Below are 19,061 nucleotides of genomic sequence, written 5' to 3' on the forward strand. Positions count from 1 at the left end.
AGTAGATACGGGAGCAACTGATCATGTATGTTTCGATCCCGCTTTATTGCAGGAATCAAGGAAACTAAGTGAAGGGGAGATCACTGTCCATCTGGGGGATGCTACTAGAGTGAGAGCGATTGCAGTGGGAGCTGTTTATATTCGCTTTTCTAGTTGTAGAGTTTTGGTATTAAACAATGTTTTATTGATACATTCGTTTAGAAGGAACCTGATTTCGGTTTCTAAACTGGTTTTTGACAGATATTCTATTTCTTTCAATGATGCTTGCATTATAAGGAGAGATGATTATTTTATCTGTCAAGGTATCATGGATAATAACTTGTATACTATATGCTCTACGCATCATTTTGTTGAGTCGAATGACATATCTGTTTCTCGCAAGAGAAAGACTTCACCACACGATGTGAATGATATGTACTTATGGCATCTAAGACTTGGCCATGCCAATCCGAGAAGGATCCAAAAGTTGGCGAGCCTTGGCTCAATTGAAGGACTGAGCTTAGACCCTTTTCCAACTTGCAAATCCTGCTTGGAGGGCAAGATGACCAAAAGATCCTTTAAGATCAAAGGAAATAGAGCCAAGAAAGTACTAGATCTCATTCACTCGGATGTGTGTGTTCCATTCCAAATTCAAGCTAGGGGAGGCTATGTATATTTCATCACCTTTATTGATGATTATTCCAGACTAGCCCAGGTCTATTTGATGCAACGCAAATCAGAATCCTTTGAGAAATTCAAACAGTTCAAGGCATTTGCAGAAACGCGTCATAGTAAGACTATAAAAGCCTTACGATCTGATCGAGGAGGAGAGTACCTTAGTGATGAATATTTGGGCTACTTAGCGGAAGTTGGGGTTGAATCCCAACTGACTGCACCTGGCACTCTTCAACAAAATGGGGTTGCGGAAAGGAGAAATCGAACATTTCTTGAACTGGTTCGATAAATGATGTGTTATGCTCAGTTGCCAAAATTCCTCTGGGGATTTGCGCTAGAAACAACGTGTTATACCCACAATAACTTACCTACAAAGTCAGCGCCTAAAACACCTCATGAGTTATGGACTGGGCGTAAGTCCAACCTAGAACATCTCAAGATATGGGTTTTTCCGGCGCATGTGCTAGTTAAAGATCCAAGTAAATTGGACTCTCGCACAGAGGTATGTTTGTTTGTGGGATATGCCAAAGGAACAAAAGGCTATGAATTCTATAGTCCTCAAGACAACAAAGTATTTGTAAGCACAAATGCAAAGTTCTTGGAAGAGGAATATATAAAGAATCAAAAACCCCGAAGTGTAATCACTCTTGATGAAATGAGAGATGATGGCGTTCCAATTACACAAGAGAAAACTCCACAAGAAAATATTGCACCACGTATTACAACTTCTACTCCTACGATTGAGAGCCTCGTCATAGTGGGAGGGTTTCAAAAGAACCAGAAAGGTGGATTGGTCTGGGAGAGTCTTCAGACTCAGTTTCCGGTTATCTAGAACCTGACCCCTGGAACTACAAAGAAGCAATAGATGATTTGGATGGTCTCAACTGGATTGAGGCAATGGATTCTGAATTACAATCAATGGAGGATAAGGACGTTTACAACCTTGAAGACCTACCCGAAGGCTGCATTGCCATTGGGAGTAAGTGGGTATTCAAGCGTAAACGAGGTCCGGATGGGAATGTTAAATTGTTTAAAGCCAGATTAGTGGCAAAGGGTTATACCAGAGAGAAGGCATCGATTATGATGAGACCTTCTCACCTGTCGCTATGCTTAAGTCAATTCGGATCCTCCTATCCATCACAGCCTACATGGACTGGGAAGTATGGCAAATGGATGTCAAGACCGCCTTCTTGCATGGCAGTCTTGAGGAAACCATTTACATGAAACAACCCGAGGGCTATGAGGTTAAGGGCAAGGAGCACATGGTGTGGAAGCTTAAAAGATCCATTCATAGACTCAAACAAGCATCCAAAGAATGGAACATGTGTTTCGATAAAACTATTAAATCATTTGGTTTTGATCAGTGCCCAGAAGAGAGCTGCGTATATAAGAAAGTTGAAGGTGCAAATGTGGTGTTCTTGGTACTTTACGTGGAAGAAATCTTACTAATTGAAAACAATAATGAGATGTTGTTGTCCGTAAGAAATTGGTTGTCTACCCAGTTTGAGATGTGATAAGGATAATTTCATGCATTGGTTATGTGGTAAAATTCTGTGATTTCCTGGGTCTAACAAGGTTTTATAAGCCAAGTGTGTAGATAAATCGCCAGCCCCAGGAAGAAGACGAAGATTTCCTGGAGGAAGAAGCTGGCGGGAAAAATGAGTGGAAGAAGGAAGAGCTACTAGACTGAGGAGCATCAAATCAGAGGGCAAAATAGGGAACAAAGGAACAGTTTAGTAGCCCTATCCACTATAAATAAGAGCATCTGATCAACATGAAGATATCTCGTTCCATCACTTTTTTGGCTCTTAGCTTAGTTTTTTTCACTTCTCTACACACACTATCACGGGGAATTGTCGCGGGGGTTCACGTTTCTAGTCTGGTTGTGGCGTAACACCGTCTCTACGGAGATGAAGAAACAATTGTTATTTGCTTTCCAGTTTACACTTCGTATTTCCCGAGTGTTCGCTGTTCGAAGCTCAGCTCTGTTTTGTTATTCTCGTTGAATACTTCATATTTTGTTATGGATGTTGCTACTTTTGTTTCGTTTACCTTATTGCAGTGTTGTTGGTTTGAACTGTTGGATATTGGTGGTTGATTTGAGTTTGGAGTTTGAATTGTATGGGGTTTTGAAGTGGATCGGTTAAATCTGGTTGAATCTGTGAAGATCGGAGATGAAAATAATGTTTAATTGTTGTGGATGGCTTGGATCCGGAGTGGATTAAGCGTCCCGTGGCTGGATCTATTTACTTTTGCATGATTGAGATGTTTAAATTCTGCATTCTCGTTTACGTCGTCTAGTAGTTGTAGATCTGCTTTAATTCTGCCTGTTTATTGTGTCTATCGGTTTAATTTTGGTTTGCCCTGTTTTGATCTTTGTTTTGTCCTGTTTTTCACTGATTGTTTCATGATAAAAGTTGGAGAAGATGATGTCGCTGTTAGTTATTCCTTTAGTTAGTTAACCGCATTTGTGGAACTCCCAGCTGGGGGTTCGCCAGCTTCCCTACTTCCTTCTTTTCTTACTAACTCAGGCTCTGGATCCAGGAAAAATGGATCAGCTGCTCAAGGTAAAGATCCCCCTAAATCTCCCTTCTGGAGGTCATCCTGAACAGGAACTTCTCTGGGTCTAGGGCTATCTTCTTGAAACACCTGACTCTCCTTCCCCTTACTTGCTTGTGCGGGTACTTCCTCATCGATCTCCAATGTTGGCCCTTCATAACCCCTTCCGGATCTCAAGGTGATGTGACTAATGTTTGCTCGGTCAGGTGGCTTGACTGTGACAGGAAGTTTTCCTTCATTTCCCCGCATCTTGTTCAAAGAAACTGCGATCTGGGACAGCTGTTTTGCCATCATGTCCATGGCAGCTTTGTGTTCCGATTGAGCGTCTTGCAACTTGTGCACCACGTCGTTATTGGATTGCAAGTTATTCTGCATGAACTGCTGTGAATTCACTAGGTCGTGGACCATGTCATCCAGACTCCTCTGTGGCCTGGAGTTGAATTGGTTAGAATTTGATCCTTGACCTTGGTGTTGTCCTTGGGGTTGTCGGCAGTTCCCCTGATTTCCTTGGTGGGTATTGTACTGGTTGCTAGACCCTTGATTCCCTTGGTGATTTGGTTGAGAATTCTGATAGTTCCCTTGGTTATTCCTCTGGTGAGGTGGCACATAGGAGTTCCCTGGATTGTTCTGATTCCTGTTTCCCCAATTAGTATGATCCGGATTCCTGTACCCCAGTTGCAATTGCCCCTCTTGATTTTTCTCTGACCAGTTGGACTGCCTCTCTGGAAGGTGTGCATAATTTGTGAGCTGCAGTGGGGGCGGCTGACTTTGATCATTGTCAGTCCATCTAAAATTGGGGTGAGTTCTCCATGGGGCCTCCCTTTGTCTCCCTTGGTTCCAACTTCCATCCGGATTCCAGCTTCCCATTGAATTTGCCTGGGTTTGGCATTCCCCTTCACAAGATTGACCATAATAAGGATGAAGTTGCCTTTCCTCCGGACCAGGGGGTTTCTCATTTTCTGATGGAGCATGAGGGTTGTACTTCTCAATTGCATTCAGCAGTGCTTTCTCCAATTTGTCTATCATGTCTTCCACCTTCTTGTCATCTTGCTCTGTTACTGCATTGGCTGATCCCCTTCTCAAAATGCTCCGCGGGTTATCATAGGCCTTCTTCGCCTCGATCAATCTCCCCAAAGTTTCTCTGGCTTCACTTGCTTTATTCTTGGTAAAATTTCCCCCGCTCGAGGAATTCATCAAGTCCTTCGATTCAGGGTTTGCACCTTCGTAAAACAGATAGTAAGTCTCTGTCTCGATCATCCTGTGGTTCGGACAAGCATCCAACAGTCCCTTGAACCGGGACCAATAAGAGCTCAGAGACTCATCATATTCTTGTTTGCACTCCTGGATCTCCTTCTTCAAGGCATTTGTCTTGTTGGACGGGAAAAAATAATCCAAGAACTCCAGCTTGAAGTCTTTCCATGTATTGATCGAGTCTGGTGGGAGCCTCAACAGCCAAGTATTAGCCTCCCCCTTGAGGGCAAACAGGACTGCACGCAAGCGGTAGTCCTCCTCAGTCGCCTCGTTGGGCCTCTTTTGAATGCTGCAAAGCTTACTAAACTCGTTTAGGAATTCGTAAGGACACTCGTTCCTTCGTCCAGAGAATGTGGGCAAAATCCCGAGCACATTTGTCTTGATATCGATAGACCTCCGGCGCGGGTTTGAGACTATGGCATGGGCGGGCTCACCGTCTAGATGCGCGGTAAGTGATCCTATCTCCGGATCGGGATCCACTAAATGTGCCATATTCACGTCTTCCTCTTCCTCAGTCTCGGAATGCTCTGTTTCTGTGGACGACTTCGGGTCCTTTTCTCCTGACGAGTTCCACTCCTTCTCACTTTCTGATTCGAACGGAAACGGGTCTACTGTCCTTAACCCTGATCTGGTAGTGACGGTAGACGTAGACTCCTTGACTTGCCACTTGTATCGGGTGTTTCCTGACCCAGATGAACTAGCCCAACTTCCAGAATGGAAGCCCGTGTTCATAAACTGTCAAGAAAACAAAATAACAGAAATTAAACTATTTGCACCAATTCGTCAAACGCATAAACAATTAACGCCATCCATCCCCGGAAATGGCGCCATTTGAAGCTCGCCCTTTTCTGTTTGTGCTAAGTACTGTGTGCATAGAAAGGAATAACAAGTCTCCTAGGTCCAGCGAATCCACTAGATCACAAGGTCTAGGAACTCACGGATCGTTGGAAGATCTCGGTCGTCGGAAAGAAAAAGGCACCGAACCCAGTGGCAGCTAAGAATGCTAAGGGAAAAAAGAAACAGCGGGGTGACAAGAAGCAAACTGGAAAGTGCTTCAAATGTGGAGAGAAAGGTCATTGGAAGCCAGACTGTCCTAAAAAGGGCAAGGCTACAGGTATGCACCATGCTCTAGTAGTCGAGTCATGTTTGGCTTCGACATCTACTCATACTTGGGTTATTGATACTGGAGCAACCGATCATATATGTTTTGATCCTGACTTAATGCAGGTGACAAGACGGCTACATGATCGTGAGATCGAAGTCCAGCTGGGCGACGCTACGAAAGTGGCGGCCGTTGCAGTGGGAGACTTTTATTTACGTTTTTCTAGTGATAGATTTTTGATTTTGAAGAATGTTTTGTTGATACCTTCTTTTAGAAGAAATTTAATTTCAGTTTCTAAATTGTCTTTTGATGGATATTCGATTTCTTTTAATGACAATTGCGTTATTAAAAAAGATGGTTCTTATATCTGTCGTGGTATCATGGAAAGCAATCTGTACACAATCACTTCTACACAATTTAATCAACGTAAATCAGAACTCAATAATACATCGAAAATTTCTAAGAAAAGAAAAGAACCTTCAAGTTCAATGAATGACACGTACTTATGGCACCTTAGACTTGGTCATGCCAACGAAAGAAGGATTCATGCGATGGTTGATCAAGATCTCATCAAAGGTCTTGAGAAGGAACCATTTTCGAAGTGTGAATCCTGTCTCGAAGGCAAGATGACTAAGAGACCTTTTAGGTCAAAGGGAAATAGGGCCAAGGAAGTACTTGAGCTCATTCATACTGATGTGTGTGGACCAATGTCAACCGAGGCAAGGGGTGGCTATCGATACTTCGTCACCTTTATAGATGACTTCTCGAAAGTTGGATATGTCTATTTGATGCGCTACAAGTCTGAAACTTTTGACAAGTTCAAGGAGTTTAAGGCTAAAGTAGAGACGCGTCATGGTAAGACTATCAAATGCCTGCGATCTGATCGCGGAGGCGAATACCTAAGTGCCGAGTTTTTGGACTACTTATCAGTGGCGGGAATACAATCCCGAACGACTGCGCCGGGCACACCCCAGCAGAATGGCGTAGCTGAAAGAAGGAATAAGACCTTATTAAACATGGTCCGATCGATGATGAGTTATGCACGGTTACCTACTTCGTTTTGGGGGCATGCGTTGCTTTCCGCAACCTATCTCTTAGACCACTTACCTTCTAAATCAGTTCCTACTACCCCATATGAGTTGTGGAAGGGGCGAAAGCCCAATCTAGAGCATCTCAGAGTATGGGGGTGTCCGGCTCATGTATTGGAAAAGGATCCAACTAAGCTGGAATCTAAGACGGAGGTTTGTGTGTTTATAGGATACCCTAGAGGAACGAAAGCTTATGAATTCTATAGTCTCAGAGATCAGAAAGTGATTGTGAGCACTCATGCCACATTCTTAGAGGAAGACTATGTAATGAATCATAAGCCCAGCAGTGAGATAGCTCTTGATGAGCTCACTCAAGTTACAACTTCCATTAACCAAGAACAATTACCTAGTGTAACAACAACTCCAGAAATTTCAACTAATACACCAGATATTGTAGTGCCGCGCCGCAGTGGGAGGGTCTCTCATGAGCCCGATAGATACATTGGTTTGGGTGAGTGCATGGATCACTCCTCGGACAGCAATGTACTTGATCCCTGGAACTTTGCAGATGCGCAGGCAGATGTCGATCATTGCGAATGGGTGAAAGCAATGGATTCGGAACTACAATCAATGGTAGACAAAGACGTCTACGATTTGTCTGTCCTACCCGAAGGCTGTACTGCCATTGGGAGCAAATGGATATACAAACGTAAACGTGGACCCGATGGACGAGTTAAAGTCTTTAAGGCAAGACTAGTGGCTAAGGGGTATACCCAAAAGGAAGGCATCGATTACGATGAGAACTTCTCCCCAGTGGCCATGCTCAAATCGATCCGTATACTTTTGTCTATAGCAGCTTACATGGATTGGGAAGTATGGCAGATGGACGTTAAGACTGCGTTTTTAAACGGGAGTCTTGAGGAGACCATCTACATGGAACAACCCGAAGGCTATGTGGTAAAGGGCAAGGAACACATGGTTTGGAAGCTTAAGAAGGCCATTTATGGCCTCAAGCAAGCATCTAGATCATGGAACCAGTGTTTCGATCAAACTGTTCAAAAGTTTGGATTCGAGAAATGCCCAAATGAAAGCTGTGTGTATAAGAAGGTTGAAAAGGAAAATGTTGTGTTCTTAGTTTTGTATGTAGATGACATTCTTCTAATTGGAAACAATAAAAAGATGTTGTCATCAGTGCGAACTTGGTTGTCTAGCCAGTTCGAGATGAAAGATATGGGTGATGCGGGACACATTCTCGGTATCAAGGTTCTTAGGAACCGAGGTAAGAGAATGTTGTGCTTATCCCAAGAATCTTACATCGAAACAGTACTTAGACGCTTTAGCATGCAAGATGCCAAGAAAGGTTTTCTTCCTTTTAGACATGACATCCATTTATCTCAAGAGATGTGTCCTAAGACAGCATCTGAGATAGCAGAGATGAGAAGAATACCATATGCCTTGGCAATTGGTAGTCTCATGTATGCTATGCTTTGTACTAGACCCGATATCTGCTTTGCTGTTGGCATGGTGGCAAGATATCAATCAAATCCCAGCCAAGGACATTGGACTGCCGTAAAGAACATACTCAAGTACCTTAATCGGACTAAGGACTATGTTCTAGTTTACAATGCAGCCGAGCTCTGTCCTTTAGGATATACAGATTCAGACTTTCAATCTGATGTAGATTCGAGGAAATCAACTTCCGGATATGTGTTTACCTTAGGAGGTGGAGCTGTAATTTGGAAGAGTGTAAAACAGAAATGCATTGCAGACTCTACCATGGAAGCCGAATATGTGGCCACTTCGGAGGCTGCAAAAGAGGCTGTTTGGCTTAAGAACTTCCTTCTGGACTTAGGTGTGGTTACGAACATGCCCAAGAGCATCACCATTTATTGCGATAATTCTAGTGCTGTGGCAAATTCGAGGGAACCACGAGCTCATAAAGCGAGCAAGCACATAGAGAGGAAATATCATATCATTCGAGATATAGTGCAGAGAGGAGACATACAAGTGGTCAAGATTGAGTCAGAGAACAACCTGGCAGATCCTTTCACGAAGGCACTAGCGGTAAAGCCGTATGAAAGCCATGTTGAAGGAATGGGAGTTCGACTAATTCAAGACCTCAATCCGCTTTCAGTATAAGTGGGAGATTTTAGACGTTAGCACATTTTTTTGTATACTCGAAAGTGTTTTGAGTATAAGTGGGAGATTGTTAGAGTTTGTATACTAGAAATCACGTTTCGAGTGATTGAATACTGTAAAACTCTTATTTTATTTTCCAATAAATAAAACAGATTATTTTTGTCATAATGTTGTTATGTTTTACATTTAATGGATGTTAATGCATTTTTAAATGTATAAGTTAACTTAACAAAGTCTAAGTCTTTGTTTTAGTAGACCGGTTGTGGGCGTCGTCCACTTTAAGGTAACACGGTCAGTTCTAAACAAAGAAAAAGATAAATTTCACAACCTAGATGGAATTTGACTACCCATCGAGAAAGGTTGCAATGTCAGTCCGCATATTTCTAAGCCTTACTGAAATAAGATGACATTGGTGTGGTATAGCACTGAACGGATCTAACAGCAAGACTTGCCTTAGGCTATCTACTGAAAGGCGAGGTCTTGATAAATATTTATTTCTTAATCAATGTAGGTTAGCATTGAGCATACGGTATTGATTATGCACTGCTTTGACTTATCAAATGGTGCAGGTTTTTCGTAACCCAATTATCCTGATATATTGGGCAGTGGTGATCGATATCTAGCGGTGCTAGGATTGCTATTATATTAAATCGTGCGCGAGCTGAGTCTCGCTTGATAATGTCCTCAAGAGGAGCGCGAAACGAGGTTTTATTATTCGGAACCTAGCTAGTTGGAGTGTGATTACTCTATGAATAATAAATAAGCGTTTCATGCTAAGTCCACTCTTGGAATTAATAAGAAGTTAATTAATTAAGTCAATAGCAGACATTAATTAATTAATGGACATTTTAATCTTAAGCACGGGAAATGAAAGTTAAACGGAAACCCGGATTACTTGTAATTTCGGATTTGGATGGGGAGAGTTCAATATTACTTCTGTAGTGGCTGCTCGTAATATTCCAATTATAACTTATATTAAATTGTGAGTTCAATTTAATTAGTAAAAAGTAAATTGGATGAGCCCATATCCAAAACCTTCCATAAATCCCTGTCTGGGCCCAAAAGGAACTTAATATAAATAGGAGAATAAAAGAGACAGAAAACAACAATTTCTCATCATTGTAATTTTCGAAAATCCCTTCTCCAGCTGAGGAGATTTTCGAATTCCTCTCCTATTCCGAAAAGGATTTCTTCTGTCTTCTTTATTTAAGTCCTAGTATTCTAGTAAGATCAGCCCACACTGATATTGGGATACAGTTCGGGAACCAGAGAGAAGATTTGTGGTTTAGTACTCAAAGCATCACGTGGAGAAGAAGCTAGCCATCTTCAATTCTTTGGAGAATTAATTAGGTATTTTTCTGCTCCGTAGAAAAGCATGTTTTAGGTTTCAATATTCTTAAAGCATGATTGATTCAAGTTATGAGCATGATACATGTGATAATTACGCGAATAGCTTTTGTCTAAATAATCTGCTAAATAGATCTAATTATTATGTGATTGATTTATTCTCGCACGCTTCCGCTGCCAGCACCTTCAGGCAGAACAGAAATCATGCATGTAAATTGGAAACGAGACATTCACTAGATCTAAGAAACTATTCCTAAATTACCTAGACCTGGGAAATAAACTGACGGTGGGGACCATTTGCTGAAAAGGTAAAGTACGGACAAAAAGCTGGAAAACAACTAAGTAAAGTACTAACTAACAGCAACATCATCTTCTCCAATCGATTTGCATAAAAATTTCAGTAAAAACAGAGATGGAACTTAAATTGGAAATGAAGCAGACTGGATTTAAAGCAATTTAACGAAGAACAATCAAAATCTAAGCAGATCTACGGCTACTAGACGGAGTGAATTGAAAAGAGAGCAAAAGAGTTCAAAATCCATGCACAACTTGATTCCCCTGTTCAGATCCAACCTCGGATGCTAAATCCACTCCGGATCCAAGCATCCGACACAAACTCCGACCAAAAGTATATCCATAGCTTCAGATTCAACAAACAACCACCGATCAACAACAACAATTCAGATCCACAACCTCTTCCCCAGATCAAGCACATAATTATCCAAAACAGAGATTAACATTTAGCTGCCGAAATAAAACTTCAAACGAAAACCCAGAATCATAAATCAACACAAGATAACACCAACATAACAAAAACTAAATGCATAGATAACCGATAAATAGCAACAACCAAATCGACTTCCAAAACAATGAAGTTCGACGGAATAAAAGTGCGAAAAGCTGAATGAAAAGTAGATTGTTTCTTTGCCCTCCGAGAGGACGGTGTTACACTGACTTTCGCCGAAGATGAACCCCTTAGAAAACCCTAAGCTATCCCAGAATTCCCATTTTCCAAGTGTGTGTGAGAGTGTGTGAGCTAAGAGCAAAAATCCTATATCCGGCGTGTGATGCATGATCCTTTATTTATAGGCGTTGAAGTGGGTCCAGCGAGGTATGAATAGTCTTTGTTGCCCTCAGCTATTGACTTCCTTCTTCTAGCCATTCTTTTCCCTTCAGTTCTGCTCACTTTCCTTCATTTTCCTCTGCTAGTCCATTGTCTCCAGCTTTCCTTGGATCTAGCGTCTTCTTCACACATCTGGCTTAAAAATTGCGTTAGACCCAGCAAAATAAAGTGTTTTCTCACCACATAACCGATGCATGAAATTAGCCTTATCAAACTGCTCACACTTAAACCATACTTGTCCACAAGTATAAAGACAAGAAAAAGAATAAGGCGAATTTCAAAGCACGGTTTTCCCCTGACCGACTCCTTAGACTCTAAACAGACTCCTAGACCTAGACGCAACTAATGCACAAATAACAAACACTTAAAAATAAAAACACATAGACACATATGCATGAACTAGCTTAAATTTTAGGCAACCGTGCCTACAAGATTAAGGTCAATTCAACAGGCTGCACTTCTCCAAATTAGCCCCTTCCCTTCCTCTACCTAATCAATCTGTCAGTTCGTCAAGATAGCCTTTTACTTCCCCAGTTGTTGGATTCACTCGATCACTCATTCCTCACCAGGGATGTTAGGATCGTTTCTCTCATAAGTTATTGCCATACCACTGAAGCGTCGGGTTATGAGAGTTTTCTCCTTTTATACTTCTTTCTCCCCTTTTTTTACTGGGTCAGGTTACTATTGTTTCCTGCCCTTAGACATATTCCCTCTGGACTTCGTCCAGATTATACCTCCTTTCTATTTTATTTATTTATTTTTTTTCAGCATTTTTTTCTCTGGACTTTGTCCAGCTTATTCCTCCATTTCCCTCTTCTCTCCTCTGGACTTCGTCCAGCTTATAACTCCTTTACCTGGACTTCGTCCAGCTTATACCTTCATAACCCAATTCCCCCTTTTTTTTCTCCGTCATGACTCTTCTCCCTAAGCATTCAGTGACGGCCCCTTTACATGTGTTAGCTCAAAGTTATTTAAGGCTTATAACTCACTCTTATAGTGGGGCTTCACAACTAAGTAAGCTAAGGCATCCTCTATCGTTCTCACTTCGTCCAGATTGACTTGGCTTATTAACGGAAAAAGCTTCTAAGTTGAAATACATCCTATCTTCAATTACTTTCACTAAGGAGATCATGCCATATTATATTCACCAGCTCATGCGACGCAAATAAAACCTAGACTTAACGACTCATAACATGCTGACAACTACACGCATTGACTCCCCTCCCCCTCCCACTTCACTCAAGCTTGTCCCCAAGCCATCGTCGTGAAGGGGGGAAAGGGTAGTCAATTCAACACACAATAAACAATTTATACAAATAAAAACTTCTCACACTTAGACCGAGCATCGGGCTAAGTGGGAGAAGGCAAAAATAAAACAAAACAGATAAACTTCTCACACTTAGACCGAGCAACGGGCTAAGTGGGAGAAGACACAACAAAACAGAAAATATGAACTTCTTACACTTAGACCAAGCATTGGGCTAAGTGGAAGAAGACAAATACTTATAGTAAATAACAAACAAGACACCGACAGACACAAAGACAAACAAAATAACTGAAAGCAGAAATTAGAAGTTACTTGGTCATGGGGGTGATTCACTTCTGGGTCTAGCTCCCTCGAGAGCCAGATTGGGGTGGGATTCCGGGTCGGGTCATCTTCACTTTCTTTTTTGCCGGCATCTTTGGCTCTTTCTCCTCTTCCTTTGGTTCATCAGACTCTGGTTTTTTCAACATCATGGACTTCGATCTGGATAGAATTGACACTGGCTTAGACTGCTCTGGCCTGGTTGCTTGACCTCGCTGTTGGACCCAGGAGTTGCCTTCGACTGGGTCAAGGGGAGTGTCTTCTCCAACCATTTCAATATCTTCATTACAAGGTCCACAACCTCCGTCATCCGCTCGTTCTGTTTGGCGGACTTCACCGCCAAGTCCGCAATATTGCCCCGCAGGGTCTTCACCTCTTCACGGCTCCCGTTCAATTCTTTCCTTATTCCACCAAGTTCTTTCACTATTTCTTTCCTCATCACCCGCATTTCTCTCCTCACATCCTGGACATCCTTTCTCAGCTCCTCGACCTCTTCACTCGGCATAGCCTCCGCAGCCTCCTTAGCCTCCGCCTTCACCTTGTCTCCTACCGTGTAGAAGAAGGTTTGTTTGCCGTGAGCTTGGAGTAACCTCTTGTTGAAAAAGTACTCAACGCTGAAAACTTTTGGGGGTTCGCACATTACGACCAGAGGAACGGTTTTGGCCATCTTCATTTCAATGTTCCGCTGGAGGTAGGCGCCTAGGAGGTGGCAGGTATACATATGTTGAGCAGGGTTGCTGGTCATTTGATGACATGCTTGAGCCAGCCAATAGCCTAGATGCACTTTAACGCCCTTTGCCATGCACCAAGTGAAATAAAGGTCGGTTGTCGTCAGAGCTGAATTTGCAGTTCCCATTAAGTTGTAGCTGATAAATGTCTGAGCATGACAGAGGATTCTTTCCTCGATGTGAGAAGCCTTGGAGTAGCTTGACTTGAATGCCCCTGCCTTTGAGTGAGTGATTAGTTCCCATGCCGCTTGTACCTTGAAACCTGGCGTATTCTTCGGCACGCCGATCATCCTCTCGTTCCATATTTCTTCATCATCCTCAGCCTGGGTAAACAACCCCATCTTCAAAGACCATTCCCGGATGCTCATCTCGTGTTCTTCATTGAAAAGCCTGAATGTTATGGAGTCCGCGTCGAGGTCAGAGGTGTTCTTTAATCGGAATGTTGAGAAAAACTCCCGTGCTAGGTCCACCGGCACCTTCTCCTGGCTGTGCTTTAGCAACCACTCGAAACCGATTGAATAGATACATGCGTGGAAGTCCTCATCGCATGCAATCATCCGAAGCTCCTTGGGACTGTACTGCTTGCCAGACTTAGCCATTTTTCCTGCACTGCATCTCTCTTTGTACGCTGTGGCTCGTTTTTGATCGTCGAAACGCCTCATCGACTCCAGCAGTTCCTTAGTCAGCCACACCTCCGGGCGTCCCTGGATAAACTTCTCTTCAGATTCTCCCAGCTCGGAATCGGACCCAGGAGTAGGCTTGTCTTGTTCCTCGGCAGAGGGAGCTTGGGGAAAGAGTCTCCTCAACCTCCTTGACGGAGGGAGCTTTCCTCGACCGTGTTGACCCGGTCGCAGCTGCTTTTCCTTTTCTCGCCCTTTCCCTGACCAGGCGACTCTCCTCTGCCACTTCCGCTTCCGTCCCTCGGGCAGGGATCTCCTCCTTCTCGGAATAGACCATGTCATCTACTTCGTCAAGCAGACTTTGCCTGGCCCTTCTCCTCTCTGCTCGTTCGTCCACCCGGGGTGCCTCTTCTTCCTGGTCGTCAACCAGGTCCACAATCAGATTTAGCCCTTCCTCAACGGGCTCCGGTACTCCAGTAGTGTATAGATCTGTCTCTTCCACAAGTTTTCCCGGGGTTTTCCCCACATCATCCACCATCGGGGTCGCCCCCTCAATATACACAGGGGTTTCCCCCCTAACATCACTTGGGGTCACCCCCTCCTCCATGGGTTCAGGGGTCTCACCCCTGAAATCCTTTGGGGTTTCATCCCCAGCCTCCATAGGGGTTTCCCCCTCATTCATCAACTCTCGAACAGGGGTTTCCCCCTCAACAACTTCTACCAAAACAGGGGTTTCCCCCTCAGCAACTTTCTCGTGAACAGGGGTTTCCCCCTCAACAACTTTCTCATGAATAGGGGTTTCCCCCTCGACAACTTCTTCACCCTCAGAGTTAGGGTTTCTATTACCTTGTCTTTCGGTCTCCACCTCCGTTTTGCTGTCGTTCTGCTCACCATCATCCGGCAGTTCATTCTTCGCCTCTTCTTTATCCGCCTCCAGTGAAGCGGTTTCCGCTTGTTGAGAACCAGAGTCCGGTACCCTGGTTGAATCTTGAGGCCTTTCTACTTGGGGAACTGCAAGTTGCGCCGCCGAATCCTCTGGGATCGTCGGTGATGGTACGGCCGCCGCGGACGCCATCAAACTGGTGGAGAACAGAGCGTAACAATTCTGCCATCAGAAACGCGTCGTACACCGCCGGCTACGAACTTTGGGTGGCCTGAGTTGGATCCATTACTGTAAATCTGAAATCAAAGAGAAACTTGGTCGAAATTGGTTAGAGTTTGTGTTCTTGAGAGAGAAACAAAGTAGAGAGAAGGAAGAGGAAATGCAGTTTTCGTCGATTGGGATTATTGGAGAGAGAAATGCTGGTTAGCCTTTTCTGGTGAAAAGATGGTGCGGTTGCAGGCGTGATGTAAGCAACCGTACACCTCCCATAAATATCGGCAATTTTGAAATTCAAATTATCTCCATCCCTCCTTGACTTCTTCCTCCAGGCTCTCCTTCCCTAGCTGACTTCCCTGACCATGACCCTATACTTAAAAAAAATTTTAGACGCCAAACTCCTAGGTCGAGGTTAGAAAATAAGGCATTGGTCTTCCTTCGGAGTCTGGTGCTTCGAAAATATTTTGGATGATTAAAAATTGTATATACATTTTTTTGGATTTTCCTTTGTTTGAAAAACACTTAAACTATTTACAAACTTCTTTTGAGTATTCCCGAGATTCCCTGGTTCAGTGTATATATTCAAAAATGTCAACCAATTTACCTGACCCAGGATTTCATCGAGAATACCTCCTCGTCTGTCTAGGTGATAATAGAAAGTGCGCGTAGTGGCACTTCCTCCACTACACACAGCTCAGAATTATCCATATAGACTTTCACTCTATGACCATTAACAAGAAAAGGGACAGAGTTAGATGCACTTCCCTGGATCTCCACTGCTCCATTTGCACGGAGGCCGACAATGGTATATGGACCGATCCACTTAGACTTCAACTTCACTGGCATCAGCTTGAGCCGGGATTGAAAAAGGAGCACCTTCTGTCCCACATGAAGTTCCTTGACCCGGAGATTCTTGTAATGCCATAATTTTGTCCTTTCCTTATACCACATGGAAGACTCATAAGACTCCAGCCTCAGTTCCTCCAGTTCTTGTAACTGTAACTTTCTTTCTTCCTCACAAGCCGAATGTTTCATACTCATCTCCTTTACTGCCCAGTACGCCTTGTGCTCGATACCCACGGGCAAGTGGCACATTTTGCCAAACACAAGCCTATAAGGTGACATTCCGATAGGCGTCTTGAAAGCAGTTCTGTAGGCCCATAATGCATCGCCGTTCCTCTTACTCCAGTCTTTCCTTGACGGATTAACTGTCTTCTCCAATATTGCCTTGATCTCGCGATTAGAAATTTCTGCTTGGCCGTTAGACTAAGGGTGGTATGGGGTAGATACCCTATGGTGAACACCATATTTCTTCATCAGAGCCTCGATGGTGCGATTACAGAAATGTGTTCCTTGATCTGAGGCAATGGCTCGAAGAACTCCATATCTGTTGAAGATATTGGCCTTCAGAAATTTTGCCACCTCCTTCGATTCACATGTCGTGGTGGCTTAGCTTCTATCCATTTAGACACATAGTCTACTGCAACCAATATATATGTGTTCCCACAGGATGATGGAAATGGTCCCATGAAGTCCATTCCCCACACGTCGAAAATTTCACACACAATCACCGGGACCTGAGGCATCTCGTCCCTCCTTGAAATTCCCCCTGTCTGTTGGCATCTCTCGCAACACTGACAAAACTCAAAGGCATCTTTATTAAGTGTCGGCCAGTAAAAACCGCTGTCCAATACTTTCCTTGCTGTCTTCCTTGGTCCAAAGTGACCTCCACACGCCAAGGTGTGGCAATGAATTAGCACATCTCTTTGTTCCCATTCGGGAATGCAACGTCTAATCACTTGATCCAAACATATCTTCCATAAGTAAGGGTCGTCCCAAAAGTAATGTTTGGCTTCGCTTTTAATTTTCATCCTCTGGGCCCGGGAAACTTCGTTTTAACTTGGAACCTATCCCGTGACCAAGTAGTTTTCTAAGTCAGCAAACCATGGTTGCGCGTTCAGTGTTCGCTTTCCCTTGTCGGATTCTCCTAGACCGGTTAATGCCAAAACTGCTTCCCAACTGATCCGTCCAGGAAAATCCCCTAGATAATACAAATGCTCTTCAGGAAAAGCCTCTGGTATGGCCTCTTCCGTTTCCCCTTGATGAATTCTGCTCAAGTGATCGGCTACTCGATTCTCCTTTCCTCTTTTGTCTCTCACTTTCCAATCAAACTCTTGCAAAAGCAGCACCCAACGGATTAACCTCGGCTTAGACTCTTTCTTAGCCAGCAAGTACTTTATTGCTTCGTGATCTGTGAAGACTATAACCCTCGTCCCAAGAAGATAAGGTCGGATTTTTTTGAACGAGTAAACGACAGCCAACATTTCCTTCTCCGTGGTATCATAGTTCTTCTGAGCTTGATTTAGAGTCTTGGATGCATAGAAGATCACATAACTCTTTCCGTCAATCTTCTGCCCTAGGACAGCTCCCACAGCGAAATCACTCGCATTGCACATTATCTCAAAAGGGTGATTCCAGTCTGGCGCCCTGATTATTGGTGCTGACACAAGTCTGTCTTTGAGCAACTGAAAATCTTTCTTGCATCCTTCGTCAAGGACGAAATCCACATCGTTGTGCAACAAATGAGTGAGTGGTTGCGCGATTTTCGCGAAATCCCGCGTGACCCAGGAAACCTCTAACTTCTTTTTGGTTCGTGGGGTAAGGTAATTTTGATATCACTTCTACCTTTGCCTTGTCCACCTGTATTCCTCTTTCAGAAACCACATGACCCAGGACAATACCTTCAGTCACCATGAAGTGGCTGGCCAAACAAGTGTCGAACGAATTCCCATATACGGTAAAATCATCCATGAATATCTCAATGCATACTTCAAGCAAATCCGAAAAAATACTTATCATACACCGCTGGAACGTACCTGGTGCATTACACAATCCAAACGGCATTCTTCGGTATGCATACGTACCGAAAGAGCATGTGAATGTGGTTTTCCCTTGGTCCTCTGGGTTAACGTAGATCTGAAAATAGCCACTGTATCCATCAAAGAAGCAAAAATACTTTTTTCCAGCCAATCTTTCTAACATCTGATCAATGAAAGGTAGGGGGAAGTGATCCTTCTTTGTGGCCTCATTCAGTTTCCTGTAGTCGATGCGCATCCTCCACCCCGTCACCATCCCAGTGGGCACCAATTCGTTCTTATCATTCTTGAGAACCTGTATTCCAGACTTTTTGGGCACCATATGGACATGACTGACCCACTCACTGTCCGGAATAGAGTAGATGATCCCTAGAGAGAGCAATTTCAACACCTCTTTCAGAACTTCATCTCGCATGTTCGGATTCAGTTTCCGTTGTGCGTCTCGGTGAGCCTTCGCACCTTCTTCCAGACGGATGTGGTGTATACAGAGATCAGGGCTGATTCCCACTAAGTCCGAGAGGGTCCACCATATTGCTTTCTTATTCCGTCTGATCACTCCCTACAATTCCTTCTCCTGCTCCTCAGTCAAGTTACTGTTGACTATCACTGGGAATGCCTCATTCTTTACCAAGTAAACATACTTTAGGCCTGGTGGAAGTGTCTTCAGTTCCTTCTTTGTGTCCTTCGTTTCCTGGGGCAAGGAATTTTTTTCTGCAATTTCAGGTAATGTTTCCTTCCCAGACCCAAGAGAATTCTCCAGAATGGCCACGTGAGCTGATCCTCGTCTGTCAATTCCGTTGTGTTCATTGCTGCACACCACCCTACAACTTCTCTGTCGATTAAATGGCTCAACTCCGAGTTGTCAATCTGTTCCTGTATCAATTCCATCTCAAGATATTCTTGGACCAAGGGGTTAATAACATCTATAGCATACAAATTCTCAACATCCA

General features: G+C 43.5%; 1 protein-coding gene across 1 annotated transcript; it reads right to left on the minus strand.

Moving 5' to 3' along the window:
• Positions 1–10,640: 10,640 nt before the first annotated feature.
• LOC148928694 (uncharacterized) lies at positions 10,641–18,856 on the minus strand. The gene is made up of 2 exons (XM_089056119.1): positions 12,783–18,856; positions 10,641–11,335 (listed from the first exon to the last, which is right to left on the minus strand). The coding sequence occupies exon 1, from the start codon at positions 14,476–14,478 to the stop codon at positions 12,937–12,939; it is 1,542 nt and encodes a 513-aa protein (XP_088912245.1). The 5' UTR covers positions 14,479–18,856; the 3' UTR covers positions 10,641–11,335; positions 12,783–12,936.
• Positions 18,857–19,061: the final 205 nt, after the last annotated feature.

This window comes from Salvia hispanica, chromosome 4 (assembly GCF_029641045.1).
Source record: "Salvia hispanica isolate PSC_SH4W2 chromosome 4, Shi_PSC_v1, whole genome shotgun sequence".
Classification (NCBI taxonomy): Eukaryota; Viridiplantae; Streptophyta; class Magnoliopsida; order Lamiales; family Lamiaceae; genus Salvia; species Salvia hispanica.

Bases quoted from the DNA above. Each gene is read 5' to 3' on its own strand.
- LOC148928694 (XM_089056119.1), bottom strand. From the start codon at position 14,478: ATGACATGGTCTATTCCGAGAAGGAGGAGATCCCTGCCCGAGGGACGG.